We start from the raw sequence: 20837 nt of genomic DNA on the forward strand, positions 1-20837 counted from the left end.
TCCCCAAAATTTCTGTGTTCATCGCCGTGATAAATGTGAATTATAATTTTGTACAAACAATTAAGACTCTTTTTAAAACATTTGATCGTGAACAAAAAGTTAGACGACCAGACGACATCTCTTGTTAGAGACTTCTCTTTCACCTGATTTGGTAAAGCAAACAGAATTAGCAAAAATCTTGATCACGAGTAGAATAAGAAATCAATAAAAGATTCATTGGAAGTGTTGAATTATCAAGTGTCATTTTTCCATTATTTTTTATCGAATTTTCAACTCAATTTTTGTCACTTCAAGTGGTTGGCTCACAAATAAAAAAAAGTCTCAATAAAGATTTATGAGTGCAAATTACCCAGACTGCTTCAGTAACGAAAGAAATGCACTAGTCTCAGATGCAACAGAACTCGGAATAAGTCAGTCCATTAGCGAAAAAATTCTCAGATAGGCCTTTGGACGAAAGATTCAGGTGACTCAGTTGAATTTCGATGAAATGTCTAACGAACTTTCCTCAAAGCTCGACATACAAATCTTCGTGCCATAATATGTTTTCGTATCTTTAGCTATACAAATTTGTAATCATGAAAACAAGGTTGCCTGGATTATTAGAGAGGAGTTAAATGCTTCTGACAATCAATCCCGATGACAAATTACAGATCTTGATAACATTCAATCAAGCATAACTTCGAAACTTCAAGATGAAACAACTGTTATTTTATTTTCTCGATTCGTTACAACTGATACAGATAATTCTTCTCTCGAGGATAACCAAACACGCCCAAAATCAAAAAGAAGGGAAAACTTACTCAATCTCGTTTTAATTTTCTTTTATTTTTTTCAATATTACCAATCTTGATTTGATAACTAAATTCACTTTTTTAAAACAGCTCTTATCATCAATCAGCCACATTCTGACAGATTCTGAAACTCATTTACTTCAAATGAGTAAAATTGTCAGAAATTAATGCAAAGAAATATATTTGTGAATGCAAAAATCACAAGACATTTGAGGGGTCTCGATGACGTCAATTTATGGAATGAAAAATATCGTCACAAGGATTAAAGACCCTTCAGACTCGATATAAGTTCAGCAAACATAATATTGTGCAGAAACGACAGACACGAGAGAGAACGATGACAAAATCGATACACACGCGTCAGTTTATCGTTTCCTCATTGTATTTGCCTATCGTTCTGTGGAGGGGTATTAATATTTCTCAAATAGACTGGCGTTGATGGTAAAGAGAGGGAAAGAGCGATATTCAGGAATATGATATAGAAGACAGTACACATTCATACACTAGGTGTGTATCGAGCGTATGTTCCAAAAGTAAACTTCGGCCGTGTGCACACAGCTTTCCAGCGAACCTAACGCACAAAATAAATATGGATAATCGGCATCGATGCAGCGAGGGAAATTGAATTTTCTCTGCGTTTGTCCCCGAACAAACAAATCAATCCTCATCATATTTCGTAATGATAATTCTCGCGAACCGTTAGTAGCTTCCGCTTACAGTAACTTTCCAATACTGAAGTTTAATAACACTTCCAAATACGGTACTCTGTCAAAGATTTTTGAATTAACGAGCACCTTTACAAACCAGAAATGTAATTATACCAAAGAGATTTTGAATAATTTTTTTCCTCTATCTGCTCCTTCCGAGCCGTGAAGGTCATTCTTTTTGGGCGGTTCTTACTCATAAATTTTGTATTGCTGTGTTAAAAGAACCTTCAAAATCTTGGAGCTTCAGTAGAGAAAGAGATTAAATGAAAATAAGATTGAAAGATACTGAAACTGGTAGCATGAAAACTACTAATCGCCATTTTGACATAATTTGACAGGAAACGAAATTGGAGAATTGGAGGGTTTTTTTACATCTTTTCATTGGACTCGAACGCTGCAAACTTCAGCCTCATACTTCAATGACTTTGAGCTATTCCTTCTCGTACTATTTTCCTCCTCTTTTTCCTCTTGCACGATATGATTGAATGGAGCTTAGTAAAAATGTTTCGTTAATCGATCGCAACCTCCGTAGTGTGCAGGGTTCTTCGAACGTGGTAACGCTAATAAAGCCCGATTGTCCTTCAACGATCTTTCATCCAATCAGCTTAATTAACCACGATTTTTGAAGCTTTTAACGTGAAATGCGACGAGTGCAGAAAAAACTGCGCTGTTGTAATTTTCGTTAAGTTGTACGATAAAACCTTGGTGCTTGTTTAAGGAGATAATGAAATAAGTAGTTGATAGGCAGGATGATAGTCCGGAAATACGACGTTGGCAAAGCTCCATTTTGCTCGAGTGAGCTTTCGTTGCTGAACAAAAAGGGAAACCTCTCTCAGTATTTTTAGTCCTATCGGTGGGCGTGTAAGAGAAAAAAGTGATAGGTATTTAGTGTCCCAGGCTTTCGATACCGTCAATCGGAAATTGGGACTTTGCGAAGCCATTCGGCGATACGTAACTTGACTCGGATTAAAAAGCACTCTCCTCTGTGGCTGTATAGCAGAGTGAATCTCGCAGTGAGCGAGAAGCGCTCTCGGGACGTCCGATATCCAAAACTAACCCCCTCGGCGTGCCTCTCGATCGGCAGACTTTTCCACCCTTGATTTTTCTCTCTTTTTCTCCCGTCTTTCGTTCCACCTTTCAATCCTCTTTCCCGAACTCCTTCCCCCCTTCCTTCTTTATTCTCTGCCAAGCTTTCTTTATTATGGTAATTCGATTCGGTCGAGACGTTGATATCCGCAATCCGCTTTCAATTCGCATTGAAATAAGCTCCGATCTTGTTCACGTGGCTGGGACCGAACGTCAGAATTTTAAATATACATGTATAGCTGTAGAGATAGTAAGGCCAAGGGGGTTGCGAAGTGTCACGGCGCTCCTCTCCACCCCTTTTCTCTTCGTCTTTTTGACAGTGATCTTATGGCGTTCGACAAGCGTGTGCGATAGCTCGGAGGGATTCTCCGTTTGAAAAAACGCGCGCGCTCTCTCTTCCCCCGGCCTTCTTCTCGCTCTCCCACAATTCAGAAAAAAGAATCTCGCCGACGAGAAAAGTTCGGAAAATATTTGACTATGTTCCTCCCCAGAGCGGAGTCTTCAGGAACGAGGACTCCAACAGGATTGATTTTTTTTCTCAATTCATCCGCAAGAGGTTTTTCTATGCTTCGAAATCATCTAATATTGCATTCCTTGAGGAATAATACGACAGAAAAAAAAAATTTCACGAATCAAATGCTGAAAGTGGAACGAAAAAAGAGCCTCGGATATCCTGAGCCATCACAGAGATTAACGGAAATCGGTTTTTCATTCAATAACTATTTTATATCTTTTTGCTATAACATTTCGTCATGATTTTATTTTTAGTATCATTATTACTATTATCAATATTCGATGTTACGAGTTCTCACTATACCGTGGAAAAGCTCGGAGAAAAATGTTGAAACTTTTTCGAGTTCATCATCTTTTTCATTCATCTCTCTTCACTTGCTTCGCTTCCGACTCGACCGAATAATTTTTTAGTAGGTCGAGGAGAGATGAATCAGCTCGTCTCTCGAGGTAGCGAAAAGAACGAGGGAAAGCGAGCGATGGGAGAGCACGGAAAGATCTAGAGAAGACCGAAAGCTCTCAATTTTTTTTCACTGCGAAAACTAGAGCTCTTCAGCTCGGAGAGTATTGCCAGTGACTCTCCTATCTTTTGCGTAGACATATATGCATTTATTTGTTGTATATACATGATAATAAGGACTCTCGAATTCGTGGGGATAACTATTCCACAGGATGAAAATAAATTCAAGAATAATTGCAGAAAAAAAAGAGAAAATTCGATCTTTCGATTCAACCTTAGCTATAAATCATTAGCCACAGCTTTTCGAAGCCGCAGTTTTCCAATGTTTTTAACACCCTCAATTGAACATTGATTTTTTTCCCAATCAACTTGAGCAAAATATTTTTACATCCAAACCCCCAAAAAAAGTGAAGATAGAAAAGGGCGGGGGAAAACCAAATGAGACTTTTATTTTTCCTCGGAATGCGAGAAAAATGAGAGTAACACGCGCGCTCGAGGGTTTTTTTTTTATTTTTTTTTTAATTATACGACGCCACCGCCAGAGTCCGCCACTCGACTGCACGTCCCACCCCTTCCTACGTCACTCTCGGCTGCACTCTCGTTGACGTGTAACCGCAGAGGAGAACTATACATCAGCCGTTAGGTTGATAACATTGAGACTGTGTGCAAAAGTCAGCCTGCTCTCTCTCTCTCTCTCTCTCTCTCTTTCAGGTTTTATTCATTCAAAGGTTGAAAAACAGAGAAGAAAAAAGGGACTCGGCCTTTTCGTATGCAAGAATAGTCGCTCTCGCTGTTAGAAGAGAGGGGAGAAGAAGAGAGCCGTTGAGAGGGCAGAGGGCGCTGAAAACTCTCCCGCAGAGACGAAAGAAAAAGCCACCCTCATTAGGAGATTCCAGACTGCGCTGTCTGATGTTCCTCTCTTATACGTTCTATATTGCGAGCCTCCTGATGCCTTCTCGTTCAAATGAAATCCTCGCACCCCCCCCCCCCCCCTCCCCTCCTCGCCATCTCCTCTCTCCTCTCTCTTGCGCCCTCTGTTTCTCTACTCTTTCTATCTTTTACACTCCCCCCTTGTAATAGTGTGTATTACGTGTAACGCGTATAGAATGAAAAAGGGGCGTTGTGAGCCTATGTGTTACCTTTTTTGTTCAAGCTTTTTTTGGCTAAGGTTAGCTCCTCTCTCATGCTACAAACATCCTCCTCTGCTCCTGCCTCGTTTTCTCCCTTTCGTTCAGTCTCACCCATTTTTTTCGGGAAAGCTTTTCGAAGTGTAGCCCTAACGAAATTTTTTTGTTTTTTTTTTTCGCACAGAATCGTTCAACCGCAGTGAATTTTTAATATTTGATACCAAACACTCGTACGTTACTTACCTTTGCGAAAGTAAAAAGACTTTTTTGGACACGAAGAAAGTTATTAAAATCTTGCAGCACCGAACAGATGTTCCGGTACCATGCCACCATTTTTTCCTAATTGAAAATATTTCTCGATGCAAATAGTGCTTCGCCGTTTCAGTTGCATTCAATATTCGTCACTCCCGATTACTTTTCTCCCATTTTTTCGGTCCTTGAGGGTACAGACCCACAAAATTCGGGAAGGAATTCAGACCTTATAAAGAAACGATCGAATCGACAGATAACGCTAGCAACTTTTTCATGTCCTCATATAAAAATCATAAAAATAGAGTCCAAAGTCCACAAAATTCCATATTTTTCAAACGTTATTATCACGAGCAAAGGAGATTCGCTTAGAAGTAATCGTTGAGATGCTTTCATGGATGACGAACGGGTGGACTCCCCCAGGAGGGGATACGTAAAAAAAGTAAAGAAAAAAGCCCTACCTCCAAGTCGTATGCAACGATTCAAGTTTTTCGAACACGAGTATTACTTGAACCGAACGAGGAAGCAAAGAGAGAGGAAAGAGAAGACAAAATGGAGGCAGTGTGAAGAGAGAGGGGAAGGGGGGAACCAGAGGAAGAGAGAGAAAGTTACGAGGGTCGGTGAGATCGCGCAAACTTTCGTAAGCTCGCCTATTTGTTCGGCACGCTGTGTACGATGGTTATAAATCTTCTCTCGATTTGACGGTGCAACCTCGAGCGAATGCAGGCGCCACTGTCCGTGCCCTGGCAAACTTTGAAAATTCATTATATCCTGCTCTGCTTGAATCCTTTTTCCGAGACACGGACCAAACGGGGAGTGAGGAGGGACCGAGAGATTGCAGGGATAAAAAGTCTATTGAACAATTAATAACGATCGTAAAAAAAAAAATATCGTGCATAAACTTCTCTCAAATGGTGAATTTCTCGAATCATTGGTGCACGCCCCCCCCCCCCCCTTCCCCTACAATCTTTATAAATAAAGAAAAAACATGTAAAAAAGAAACTTGAAGTCAACCGTTCTCTTAAGGAGTAATAATTAACATGGACGATCGTTATTATCATTATTTCATCAACCACCATAGAAGTTTCTGTTCTCAGTTACTCACCATCGCAGTGAATCCCCCAACTCACCTATGAAAAATTGAATTTTCCTCCAAGTGATATTTGTTCCTCAGAAACACGAAAAACAACAAAAAAACACAAGAAAGTAGTGCACGAGCACTGCTTTACAAAAGCATGCCAGTTTCCTCGCACAATTTTTGTTCACACTGGCAATTCCTTTCCTGAGACAAGGACAAAAGGTATCAGGGGGATGGAAAAAAATAGGAAGACAAAAATAGGCGAGAGCGAGGAGGAAAGGGAAAAAGAAGATTGAAATAGCTTTCTCTCTGGCTCTTTTTCCTTTTCTTTCTTAACCACATTTATTATGTTAATTTAATCAAAGGACTCGTGAGCAAATCCTTTATCTCTTGCATAATCGTGAGCGTGTTAGGATTCATATAAGCAGGTGTTCTACACGTGAGATTTTCATGAAAAACCCAGCAAAGGGAGAGCAAAAGAAAGAGGACGTTGGAGAGGGAAGAAGAATAACAGGGTAAAAGTAGGAAAATAATAGAAAAAGGACGAAAGAGGCGAGAGAAATCTGACACGAAAGCAAAGAAACAGGGGAAAAAATAGGATAAAGACCCTAAAAAAAGAAGAGAAAAGTACAACTGAATATAAAAGTAGAGGGGAGAAGAAGAACTAGAAGAATCGCGAGAGTTCGTAAATGCCTTTGCTCTACGCTCATTTCCAAAGAATCCGAGAGCTACTGTACGGATTCAAATGCTAATTTAATTAACGCTCCCTCACGAATCGCGTTACGAATATCTTCGTTATATCCACGCTGTACCTTATCCTGCTTTTCCTCCGTTGCTCCATTGCCCTTCTTTCTTTTATCTCTTTCGTTTTCTAACCGAAAAAAAAATCGAACAGACCAAAGCACGATCTCCCTCGGACCAACTAAAACCGCAATTTTTTCCTCTGCTCACCCTCCTCCTCATTCGTCCGGAGTGAGATTATCCCACGAAAAATCAGACCACTTCAACGCGGGAGTTTCTTCAACATTTTTTTATACTTTTGCAAAATTCCAGACAAATCCAAGCTTGTATCGATATCAAGTAAAGAGAATTTGAAGAATGCGATCGTTCGAAAATTTACATATTCATGAATATTCAAGGCAAAGACGATCGAGTAAATTCACTTGAATTTCTGCATTTAAGACTTTCACGAGACTCAAAAGGACTTGATTTTTTTGTAGAGACACTGAACGATCCTGAAAATAGTTTGATCCGAAGAGATCTTTTATAACGAAATAATAAACTTATAAAACCAATTGAAAAAGCATTACAGAAATGTAGTGACTCTCACAATCGTTATTTCAATCTCGCACTCATATTTCGTTCCTCTTCGATTACAATGGTATGCTCAGGTATGAATTTACTCGTGGATAAAGTTCCAATAAAAAATGCCAAGCGTGGGTAGGTCAAAGTGGAAGAGGAAGTAAGTATGAAAACTTCGGATGTTGACAATGTTCTGGGTAATCATGCGAAACCGTGCGTCGTTTCGTCACGAGGGAGTTTCTGAGAGGGGTTGATTTACTCGTGCACCCCAGCGACAATCGCGCTAGGCAAGCGTGCATTCAGACGAAATCTCACTCTCCCGTGTATATCGAAAAACAAAAGGGCGTAATCGAGAATGGAAGGGATTGCCAATGGAGAAGCTTGCGTGCCCCTCTGTGTTTTAGGAATGCTCTTATGTTGAGAGAGTAGCTGTTAGCAAGGTTTGAGCTTTCGTGTATAATGCTCTGGGCCCTCTGGAACTGTGTGTCGTAGACAGTGCAACATCATCACCGGTATCATCAGAGCCAACGTTGTTCTACCGAGCTTATATACAGCGTGTATATACACCTTGAGTGAACGAGATTGAAAGGTGTATGCAATGGGGTTACAACAGCTTGAGGCTTTCGCAATAAAGCTCAGCCTCGCCGGCAAGCTGTCACTGGAAAATATTCATTCTTGTTTATTATACAGAGTGTCTCAAAAATCACACTTTTAATCGTTGCCCTCAGAAGTCACGAATAAATTTAAAATCTTCACTTTATTTCTCCACAATGTTCTCCGCTTTACTTTCCGTAGGAGCATAGAAAAAGCGTTTCTGTTACTATGTATTGTTGAAGATTATTACGGTGCAGTTATTCGGTGTTTATCGAAAATGAAATTTCGAAAAATTGGAGAAAAAACAATTGACGGAAATAAAAAATTTTATTAGTCTTAAGATATTCCTTTCTCGAACCCGAATATTTTTCAAATGACTGATTAATTAAAGTAAAGTAAAAGTGCAGGCGAATGATTGACGGAATTTCAGGTCAGATTATCGAACATTTAATGAAGAATTAAAAATTGAATAATCGTAAAATTTGTACGGGAGTTTATGGAGATTCCACCATCGCCAAATTTCTATTCAATAATTCGTATCCTGAATAATTCTCAATTCCTGATGCAAACTGTCTAACTGTCAACTAAAATAGAACGGTTACCGAGTGCTTAAAAGAAATATTAACGATAGAAGTTAGAAAAATGTCGGAAGCAGAAGCTTTTCCCATACAACTGTGACTTCTCAGAGGTTAGGAATCAGTTCAAATTTCAAGTGCCCACAAAAAAATACGCTCATGCGAAAGGAATACCTTAAAGTTGGAAGATCTTTAAACGCGAAGCTTCTATTCTATTCTACGCAAAACTGTGTCATCACGAATTTCAATAAGTTCGAGAATTTTATTGACATTAATTAAGCTCGAATGAAAAAACACTGATCGTACCGAGAGTTTTTGCTATTTTGATTAACCTGGGGATCGTATAATTATTAAATGGTAAAGCTTCGACAATTGTTGCATTTAAACACACGTTGTTTCGGGGGGCTGGTTGAGCAAGATCCAACGGCTTTTGACTCGGCAATTTGATTATTTATACCATGAACAAACATTTTCGACGTTCTGTTAATGATTTATTGACTTAACCACGTAATTCGAGTTTTCACAATTGAAGCGACTCGAGTTGCGAAATTCGGGCCCCAAAAGTATCGACGTTATGCCTTTACAATTGACAAAGCTTGACACATACTTTGTCAACTTACAACGTATCCATGTAATTTGGCAATCGTTTCCCTTTTCTCGTTCGAAAACAATGAGTAGGTTCAATGACTGTTTTTATGCGAGCATCACGTACGAGAGCGCATCAAATCGGCGAGTATCAATAGACCCGGAAAAGCGAGCAGTGTTACGCTCGAATTATGGCGCCTCCAATAAAGGTCGCTACTAAAAAAAAAAGTGCAACATTCCCCTCCTTACTAATCGAACCCATCGGTTATTCGTTTAAATGGAATTAAAAATCAGCTTTGAATCATTCAAAATTCAGGAGATGGACATGGCAAAATTGTACTCCAATTAGCTCGCGAATTACTCTTGGTTATTCGAATGATAACAAAAAAATCTACGGAAACAAATCGATTGTCGTTCCTTCTGATGAAATAAATCTACCTACAATGGAATTTCAGAAACCTCGAAATATTAAATAATTCATTCGTTACTGTTCAATACTGTAATTGGTGTGAAATCAAATAACGAAGAGAAACAATTTAATTGAAGCATTCGAGAATGAAGCTGTGTTATAAATTATATAACGAGGTGCACTGTAACTTGTTCGATTACAACGATAATTATTTTTTTTTCAGTTGAATATTTTTTGTCATTACGACATTGTTTTATTTGGGATTTATTAAATTTTTAAAAATTATTACAAAAATCAACAAAAATTGATTGAAACTATAATTACTTCCTTTCTGTTGAATATTTTTTTGTCATTGCTATAAATTTTTATTTGGGATTGATCCAGTTTACAATTTCCAAGTGACACAATACGAGGCTTCAAGTGATTCATTGAATACAACTTGAGAATCGCTTCGAATCATTATCAATAAAGAGGCCAAATTTTCATTTTGGTCTGCGAACTTGCAGACTTCATGTGCAGTTTATTTTGTTACTTTACGAAGTGTCTGGAACTTTGGAAAGAATGAGATTGATAAATCTCATCGAAATTCCAAAATTTTACTACTAATTATTTATTTTGTCCATTATGATAGGAAATAACAGCAATTTGAATAGTATTGACTCAAATATTGATCACAGCAATCAACTGTCAGCATAGGGACGGAGCGCATGAATTCCCAATGCGTTTTGTTACACGTGCCAAATGGAGGGTATCAGAGTTTTCACACGAATCGAGTTCATCGGACAGTTCCATCGTAACTGTCATTATTTCCATGTATCAAATCGGTCTACTGGATTGGATCGAAGCTTCCGAATAATCGAGCAGCTTTGACGATCAAACTATAATTTTTCCTCACTATAAATAATTTCAATGATCCGAACACGAATTCCTAGCTTTTATTGTCGAGGAGAAAATTCAGAAAGAATAATTTATTTTTACAATATGAAAAATTGATCGTTATTACAAATCCCGGTATAAATTGCATATCATAAAAAAAAAAACTAAATAACTGCGGTACAACTCGATTTGCTTGGACAAACAGAGTTACGTATGTAAACGAAAATGTTGAGCAAACAAAGCTAGATTGATAATTAATTGATAAATGTGATATTTTGATGCATGCCTTAACTTTGTTTTCGTGTATTTATACTTGTTAATTGGTTACGGTACAATAATTAAACAAGACTATAAATGACTCAAACTCGACTCGGGTATCTCCATTAAATTCGCTGTATGGCTTTAATTCTATTTTATTCAATGCTGCCCATGAATCACCGGCAAACAAACGTTGGTCCTTCAGAAAAGAGAATGTGGGTTTACGCACGCAGTCCTACTTAACAATAGCTTTGCATTAGCAATGGTTTGGACAGTAAGTGGACAATGAGAATCAATAGTAAGTGAACTACGCGATCGAAAATAATTGAATTCTCAATTGGAAAAAACAACCGTCAAGAAAAAATGTTTCAATAATTTTTAGCGTAACAAGAATTTCATTTTCCCAAAATTGCAAACACGAGATTTTGTACAGTCGAGGGCTGAATTCGATTTTCCATGGTTGAAAAAAATTAATGTACACACACGTCGCTAGGCTTGCGTGTGTATAGCACATGCTGCATGAGTTCGTGGCCGATGGCCACGAACATCATCAATAGTTATTCTATATAGAAAATCCAGTTTACATAACTCGATTCCAACGTCATCATTGGCAAAGAAAATCGTTTACGAAGGCAACGACGCATAGAGTTGGGGGATCGAGAAGAGATTGAGGCGAACGCGCTGAGATGACACTCGCGACGTGGTTACGTTAGAGTGTTTGTCGTTTCGCAGTAAAGCTCTAATAAAGATGTTCCAGCTTAAAGGGAATACAAAGTTTATGCAAAATTGTGTACAGATGATTAATTCCTGTTACGTAATCGACCAGGAATATGACAGTGAAAATGATATTTTTTTTTTTTTTCAATTCTTTTTTAAGGGTCAAAGCAAACGAAATTTTAAACAAAATAAAAACTGATACGTTCCGTCGCATCCTCTTATGGGAAACGTAGCCTGAGTAAAATTTCGCGGTTTCAATAGAAATTCAGCGAAAAATATAAACAATGATTGATACGATGTCGTAATAAAATGCTTGTTTAAAAAAACCCAAAAAATGGGAGCCAATTTTTTACCCAAAGTGGCCACAAGCCTCGTGGCGATGTTAAAATTCAAAATTTATATTTCGCAGTGTTAAATTATTGATAAAGTAAAAAATGTACGAATACAGGTGATACAAAATATTGGATTTAATTTAAATTTCATCGAAACATATAAATCGTTAAATATGATTTTCGCATCATTTTAAACGGGCTTTTCGTAACACAGATATCGTTTGCTACTGTCCACAAATCATAGCATATGCTGCCGTGGTTTTGTCCCCAATCCCCATCTCTCGCTCTCTTCTCCGTCGCCCCCTCCCCATCGTACCCACGTGCATTTCGAACAGGAAAATTATACGTCGATATCAAGCGTCATGCCAACCTGTAACAAATCGCCAATTCGAAAATCAAACCGATTAATTTATGAGGATAAAATTGCTCAATGTTTTCGTATAGCAAGTGAACGACGATGTGGCAGTGCAGACGATTTCCCAACTGTAACATCCAAAAATCAATTTATTCTCGACTCTCGACACTCTTCTCAGCTATCTTATTAACGTGGAATTTAATTAATTTTCATCGAGGAATCGCGAGAGCCACGACGACTTTCTCGTCAATCATACTAATAAATATGTGCTAACGACATGAATTATTATTTGTCAAAGTCCCCATTTCATAATAACTAATTTCACTAAAAATATTTTCCAATATACAATATTTTTCGAGCTCGAATATTTATTATTCATTCTAAAAGTTTTTTCTTCCGCGTGTGGTATCGCAATTCTCAGTTATCAGCTAAAACAGATTTACATTTTTCTGACACAGAAGTCTGATTTATTTGAATTTTTATCGTAAACTGACTAATCTAATCGTGTATCGATTTTTATTGTACGCAGTACATTTCGAGAGTCATCAGATAGACAAAATTTATGGTTTTGTAAAAAAAATCTTTCGAGTTACTATTTTTCGAGGTTACATGCCTGAAAACCCATTCGGTCTTCAGAAAAATGTTGCCTATTACGATAGCCAAAATTCTTAACGTTTTTATTGACGCAACTACATTTTGATTTATCATTTCTAACGAAAAATATTTAGAATCATTTGTTGTTTTTACTCGTCACTTTTTTTCGAGTTTTTTCAATTTTATAAGAAAAATTTAAGCCTCGAATTTTTCTAGCGTGCCAACGAGCAAACTTTGGCTTCGAATGAGTTTTCCCGATTATTAAATGAATGTCAATACGAATGAAAACGAAACGTGACCTCCTTTTTTTACTGGGTTCTCTAATTATCCCATCTCAGCGGTGAGACCAATGATCGACACATAGAATAATGGTTCATCAGAGGGAGCTTTTCGGTTCACGGGATAAATACAAAAAGTACAAAACGTCGATTAGGTATGATGAGTGAAAGACAGGTAGAGAAGATTTTTTGTCTCCATTTATGGCAGTCCGGTTCAGTGGTCCGAACTGCGGAGCATCGAGTTCAATTTAATTTTCCTGATTGGCCGAACTTTTTTTTATCAACGCGATACGTCACAGTGTTTTGATTGTACCAAACGTCCTCCCCGGATCAGGGATTGAAGCGAGTGTGACACTTGCAGTTTATCTGTAGCTTCGATTTTACATAACATACGTGTGTACAACTTTATTGTTTTTTGCCCTTTGTCAATTCTCTTTCTCCTCATCCTTTTCTATCTCTTTATTGCTTCGTCTCTCTCGCTACATTTTTTTTATCACACACCGCCATGAGTTTGTTCGAAACCAAAAACAGTGTATTCCTCGTTGATCATCGTACACATTTGCGTATGCAAAAAATTCTACACAATGAAATTCGAGTCCCGGAATTCTCTTCGAGCATCTCGAATATCGTGAAAAATTCTTCCAAGCAAATTTCAAATGATCAATAATATGAGAAAATTAAAAGTTGAATTGAATTCATTGAAGAATTTTCTTCGTGATATTCGTAAAATTTGTTTATTGGTCTTTTTCTACGTGATTATTCATATTTCAATTTGTCATATGGAGGAATCGTGGTAAACAAAAAATTTCACATTCTAATTTGCAACGTCAATATCCATAAGTTTACCTTCGAAAAATATCTCCATCCAAGAATTATGCGAAAATACTAAAAATCATTATTTCATTGACATTCGATGCTGGCTAAATTCGTGAACGAAAATCTCGACCTCCTGACCACCAATTTTACTACTACGTTGAAGTATGCAAATTTCTCGTCAACCAGAGTAACGCAACTCGTATTCTCCTCCTCCTCCTCCTCGTCGATCTATGTTCCTCGTTTTCCTCTCACACCCGGTCTGTTATGAATCACCGTTAGCAAATTGCAAACTTCGTGTACGCCCAACAAAGCCTGACCGTAGTACGAAAAATTATTGTGTTAATTATCCCTGGTGTTCGCAAATTTATTCAATTTTCGATTTACGATTATTGGCTCATGAAAAAATCCGAGCGTAGCAGTGATAGTTTCATTATTTAATATGCTTTTTTTTATATTTTCATTATTTAAGCACTTCTCCGTATTTTCATGTGTAAATTACTTTGTTTAACAAAGTGAGTTGGAGATTTTTTTTATAATACTAAATAATTCATGATGGATGAAAAAGTCTCGATAAATCCTAATCGACGTTTACTTAAAATCGTCTCATTTTGAGTTGATCTTGAAAAGTGAAATTTTTCTTGGTCAAACGACTCAAAACACTCACGTTCAAGGTAATTCGAAACTTGAAAATATTCCAAGTTCATTTCGTGTTATTCAGAATAATAGAAAAAGAAAACGATCTTAGGTTCGGTGGAATTTGTAAAATTTCATAAATCATGTACGAATAATTCTTGAAGGAAGTAACGAAAAATTCTTCTGTTTGTTACAGTCTTCTCAGCGTCCAAGGCGCACGTGACGATATCTCCCAGTGGTACAGCACCCGTAAGACTGGGAGACAGTTTGACGATACTCTGCACGGTTGATTCAAAAATTGATATTTGCCGTGTGGAGATACCAGGCGAACAGGGTATGTATTTATCGCCCAATCAAAAGCCCGAGGATGGAATCGAGTATTTTGGGACTGGCAAAGACGCGGGACAATGCGGTGCTAGAATTGCGAGAGTCAAAGAATCTCACAATGGTCTATTCAAATGTATGATGAACATGGAGTCCAGCAGAAAGGAAGTCAAAGCGGAAGTGACAATCGTCGTAGCGAGTGAGTTTCTAAAATTTATTTTCCGTTAAATACCATTCGGTTTCAAATTTACGATTTCATTTAAAAATTATGAGATCGCATGTAGCTGTTCATTTACACGAACAATAATAATGAGGCAATGAAAAATTTGGTTATGTACAAATTTCAAAAATTCATTAAATCCAAAAAATACATTCACAACAGCCTTACACAAATAAAACAATCAAACTCCATTTTTTTTTTCAACTTTTTAAGAAATGTTGATGATCTGCGATTCTTTCCAGACCTCGAATTATTGTACACTCCAACAATCAAACAAAACGTTTGTATTTTTTTTCCAGAACCTCCAAATAATCCTGAAATTTACTTGAGTCCGGGCTCACGCGGTGACCGCATATACATAAGCGGTGACAGATTGGAAATAAGCTGCATCGCACGCTCAGGACGTCCTGCCGCTAATTTATCTCTTTATCTGGGTATGTTTTTGATCTTCAGAAAAATAAAATAATGAATATTACTATAGTTCATTTGAATATTGTCTAGAAAATTAAAAGATTTAATTTGTTATGGTATTTTCAGTTGAATCTCTGTTCGATTTTTCATTCAATTGTTTAGCTCATGAAAATAGAATTATTTTTCTGGTTTGATATTATGTATTTGACCGAAAATATGGAAAATTAATTTTTTTGTTAAAAATTATCTAAATTTTATTTTTCTACGTGAAATTATTCTAAAATATTCTAACTTCGGAACCGAGTTTAAGAAGATTTTCATGAAACACTCCATGCACAATAATATTAACATTTTGACGCAATATTTTTCAGACGACGAACCACTCACTTACGAAAGCAGACCAACTTACGATTACGCTGCAAGCAACAGTTCGATCGCGGTACTGAACGTATCTCATAGCGTTGATTGGACCGACCATGGAAAAATGGTCCGGTGTATCGCCCACCACATCGCTTTGGATCGACCCAAAGAGACGAAACAAGAGCTCCAAGTTGAGTGTTAGTATTGAACTCACTTTTTTCACAAGTTTTTCAATATAATACAATGGTCAAGTAAATTTGATGAAAGGCAACAAACGAATCAAGTTTATAAATTTCAGCTAAAAAATTATCACTATATACGGGGCAAAGTCACACAAAATTTTGCTAATTAAGTCCTACAGAAATGATGAAAAAAATATCCGGCAAATTCGTTAAAATTACGTCACACTCAAGTACCCCATTCAAAGTACATAACTACGAAAAACAAGAAAAATGAACAATGAATATTTAAGTAGATCCGATAATTTTTCGTATTTTTGATTTTCAGTCGCGCCTCAGCCACAACCAACGCTCGAAAGATTCGGCTACGTAATCGGACGTCCGGGTATCGTCAATGTCACCGTTCGCGCTAATCCGCGTCCGCTTTTCATTTGGCACATTAACGGCGAACAGATAAACGAAGGCAGGCCTGATGAGAGCAATCGACTCGAAACTTCAACTGCCGTTGATCTGGTATGAAATGAAACTTTTTTTCCCCAACACTGATGAAATGTTCGCAATTACGAAAATTTTCTTTCCCATTCGACACTGACTTTGATGAATAGACAAATACTTTGGAGAAATGTTTCGTTTTTTCGTATCCTGAAAGACAAACAATAGCGCTTTAAAGAAAAAGGTTCAAATTTGCATCGTTGTGAAAAGAAAGTATTAGAAAAAAAGACAAAATGAAATAAAAGATCTAAATTGCACAAAACGAAACGAGAATTTAGGAGAGTAAGAGGTGAAACTTAAGAGAGTATAGAATACCACAGAAAAAAGTAGGATAAAAAGCTGGAAGAAAGAGATGGAGATAGAAACCGAGAGGAGAAATAAAATTAGCATTGTATATCGTACGTAGTATTTGAGAACGAAAGCTCAAAGTCTGGGATGCGTTAATCGAAGTCACGTGGACCGGAAAGAAATTTCGGTCGGTTTCCATCGGATTTCGTTTCGTGGACGATTCTCTATCTCTTTCCTCTATCTTTTTCATCCTTTTAAGCTTGTGTGCAGTCTGTGTGCTCGCTTCGGTCCGTTCGAATCAGTCGGAATTACGTTTCCGAAGAACTGGTGGCCCGAGGCCTCGTCCAGGCCTTTTTCGTTGGATTCACTCCGCTCAGCCAAAAAAGAAAGAAAAAAAAATAAATAATAAAAAAGGCGTTACGATGGAAGAGGCGCGTCCGAAGTCCATGGGAGAAAATTAAGGCCATGGACGAACGAATCCTCGTGAGAGCCCAGAAGAGCAGCGATATTGGATTTCGACTTTACGTTGTATCGATAAAGACCGGAGCAGCCATCTATCCTGATTTTTCTCCCTTTTTCACTCAATTTCTTCGCTCTACTGTTCAGAAATATTTTAGCCAATTTCGCATTCAATTATTTGCTTACGTCACAAACGTTCTTAAACTTTTGATAAGTAGTCGAATGAAAAATCATTTGAATCTGTCCATTTCAATAGAACTTGAAGCGATGAATCGAGTGATAAGGGGTTAAGTAATTCTCTTTGAGGCTGAACTGCATTGAAAAGTGTAAGAAGGCTCGAAAAAATATTATAATGTTCGCCAAAATGCAGTCCATATCTCATCATATTACATGTTCAAAATCAATCGAATTTTAATAACTAAATTGATATATTTTCTTGTTCGTCCGTAGGGCAAAGGCACGTGGGGAGTAGAATTGAGAATCGACAATGTTCAAAAATCCGACACCGAGAAGGAATACGCATTGGAGGCACGTAACGACCAAGGAGCATACAAATATGTCATTATTTTGTCAACATCAGTTGAACCATCGGGTAAGAATGTTCCAAAATAAAACTGCCAATCACATTTTAGTCGTTAAAACACAGCGTCGTGCTTTATTTTCACATTTTTATTTTGCCTCACCCAATTTATTGCCAGTCACGGTGCAATTTCGTCAAATAATTATCAAGTAAAAAAATCACTGTATTCACAATTTATTTAATCGTGTTTACTCGGTGTGTTCGTTATTGTAGCAAGCAAAAGAAAATTCACGCGTTTCACAGAGAGCCAGAGTTGGGAATTTATTCATACACTAAAATGTCAATTGAATCATCAGAATAATCTTAGTCGACAGTTCCATAACACGCATCAAATTATGTATGACGTCCAAAAAATTTAAATTTATATGAAAAATAACCTTCATTAATTAACCATCTCATCTCTACTTTACTCGAACAAAAAACAAATGAATAACCCAACTGCAGACGCTCTAATTATCACAGCGCAATAAATTGTCAAAACTCTATATCACACGTTAACCATGCAATTAGAGTGGTTCAAGCTAATTTTTTTTCTCCAATCAACCATGTGAAAACTATCAACAGATATTCAAATCAATAAAAATGAAAAAAAAAAAAACATTATTTTTCACGTTACTCACTTTTTTTTTATTTTTACATCAGTCCATCAATCATAAAAGTAAATGAAAAAGAATGAAGCTTTTTAAACCACTTTAATACTGTTTTTCACCATGCAAAACACAATATCACAATTGCCTTATGTGCGTGTGAGTTCGTTAATGTCTAACTAAACCTTCACCGCATGCACACGAAGGAGCGTTCAATCACTTCTATGGTAAGCTCGCCGAACGCATGCAAGCACTAGGTAATGTCAAATTTCATATACATACGTGAACCAAAACCTTGTGCGAAGATTTTATTATCGTTATTTTCGTCAAATACGTGTGAACGAAGATTAATTCAAATAGAATTAAATTTATAGTTATTTTTACTCTCATAAAACTAAACATATGATTAGTAATAAAAAATCAAATGATTTATAATTATAGCACACCGAATGATCGAAAGAATTTTATTTGAAAATAATGAATCGAACGAGTTGGCTCATTACCATTTCGATTTCCTGACAATAAGCCTTCGCACAAATGAGTAGAATTTTTTTTTACACTTTTTATATGATCTACGAAATAAAATTGGGCTAAAAGACATTAGGAAACTTTTTCGTATACGAAGATACAAAAATGAAGAAACAAATTATGTGTTTATAAATTAGCGCTTTGCATTCCATCAATGGATATTTTTTGTCATTGTGTACTATCGAATTTCGATATTTTTGCTTTGATTTCGGTCATTTATTGCTTTGTTCGGAATGATTATGAATGAAATTTTTACAGGAGTCGATTTGGACGCAGGATCAATAATTGGTATCGCTGTTGGAGTTTTGGTCCTCATACTCGTTATATTCCTCATCATTTTCGCTCGTGCGACTGGTCGCTGGTGCTTCGCAGGTGAGTCAAGTCGCTTCTTTATATTTCCATTAATTTACAAATTATACTAGCATTATTTCAAAGAATTTGTTATTACATGATCGTCCAAAGACTCCCGATGTTCCCGCCCCTTCGATCTTCCCAAAAACGGTTCCTCGTATGAGCTCTATTTTATGTATGTGTTTTTTGAATTTTTTAAATTCGAGGCATAGCGTACGGCGATTTTATAATACAAAACCGCGAATATTTATAGTTGTACGAATTACGGGAGCCACGATGATTCATTAAGCTGAAAAATTCTGTTCACATTTAAACTTGAAAAATCGAAATTTCTGCAAGAAAAAGGTTCAATGTGACCAATCCACGAACTTCAATCTAAATATAATAATAAACAGATAAACATGATCCATAATATTTTCACAAACCGAATGAGAATTCAAGAAAATTCGTTTATTTCCAAAATGATACGAATTTTGTTGAATTTCTTTCGTCACAGGAATACAACATTGCGGAAAATGTGAATGAAATTTTCAGACTCACGAGAGATAACTTCAAAATAATGAGAAAGATAAATGAATCGAGTGCTCGGGTGTAAAAAAAATAGCAAGTTATACGTGCAAACTAGCATGAAAGGCAACGAGATGTTTTAACATTCATTCATGTATTAATTATAATTGTCAGAATTGTATGAAACAAGTTACGAAAAACAATGAGAAAAATATGGAGAGGATTGTTATGAATATTACGATATATGTCTTATGTGTTGTGCCGCTACCGATAGGACAGCATGCAAGTCGGGCCAAGTAAAGAATACGGAGATACGGCAGCGTTAAACGTCCGATTCCCGTACTCTAGGCATGACACACTGTCCAGGGGTAAGTCACCTCAGGCAGCAAGTGAGCCCATCAGATTTTCATTTCCTTTCACTTTTCTTTACGAATTGGCCGTTAATTCTGCTCTACTTTTGCATTTTCTTTCGGATTCCTCATTGGCTGTTTAAAGCTCAACATTTACACAAAGGAAAACTGTATTTTGGACGATATCGAATTTCGCGTCGTTCTTCCTCTGCTAATTCTCTTGGCATTTTTTTCACGATGAGCAACTGCATTTGCATAAAAATATTGCTTGAAAAAATGTCAAGAGTAAAAGTGAATGATGAACATTTCGGTTTCCAAACGATGCAAAATTCAATATCAATGTTTTTCGATCAACTCTAGTTGTTTAGCTCTCGCTGCCTGTCTTCAGACACACATACGCATACACATGTAGTACAAAATTAAAGCGCATAAGCTGAAAGTCGAACAAAAATATAGAAAATTACGAAACCAAAAAAAATTGAAACACAATCACTGAGAAGTGAAGATAATTTAAATTTTATCACATTGAACGATCTCGATGCATGAAAACTAAGACCAGCAAATCGAATCCGACAAAACTTCCATGCAGAGATTTTTAATCCTCAATATGTAGACTCCAACATCTGCTATTGTCGATCCGACGCAGTGAGGATTGTCAATGAAATCAGGAAATTCTTTGATTAAGAGACTCGAAGCATGTTCAGTTATTCTTTCAATAATATTTTGAGCATGCATTTTTTTAATTCTACAATTCATCCCGAAACTAGACGAGGGGACGTGCCGAATTTTCTACGAATTATAACGACAGTGTGAAAATCGGCGAAAAATGAATACGATAATATAAGCAGAAACATTGAATTGAATAAATT

At 36.9% G+C, this 20837-nt stretch overlaps 1 protein-coding gene across 4 annotated transcripts in view; it reads left to right on the forward strand.

Annotated features, from left to right (window-relative positions):
* The window catches only part of LOC122409390 (fasciclin-3), a 295426-nt gene that overhangs the window by 262498 nt on the left and 12091 nt on the right, over window positions 1-20837 (forward strand). For all 4 annotated transcript variants that reach the window (XM_043416911.1, XM_043416938.1, XM_043416921.1 and 1 more), the window contains exons 2-7: window positions 14529-14855; window positions 15176-15310; window positions 15659-15844; window positions 16155-16339; window positions 17516-17657; window positions 19019-19132. In XM_043416911.1, the coding sequence (XP_043272846.1) occupies window positions 14529-14855; window positions 15176-15310; window positions 15659-15844; window positions 16155-16339; window positions 17516-17657; window positions 19019-19132 (1089 nt within the window). The remainder of the gene's footprint in view (window positions 1-14528; window positions 14856-15175; window positions 15311-15658; window positions 15845-16154; window positions 16340-17515; window positions 17658-19018; window positions 19133-20837) is intronic.

This window comes from Venturia canescens, chromosome 1, assembly GCF_019457755.1.
Source record: "Venturia canescens isolate UGA chromosome 1, ASM1945775v1, whole genome shotgun sequence".
Lineage (NCBI taxonomy): Eukaryota > Metazoa > Arthropoda > Insecta > Hymenoptera > Ichneumonidae > Venturia > Venturia canescens.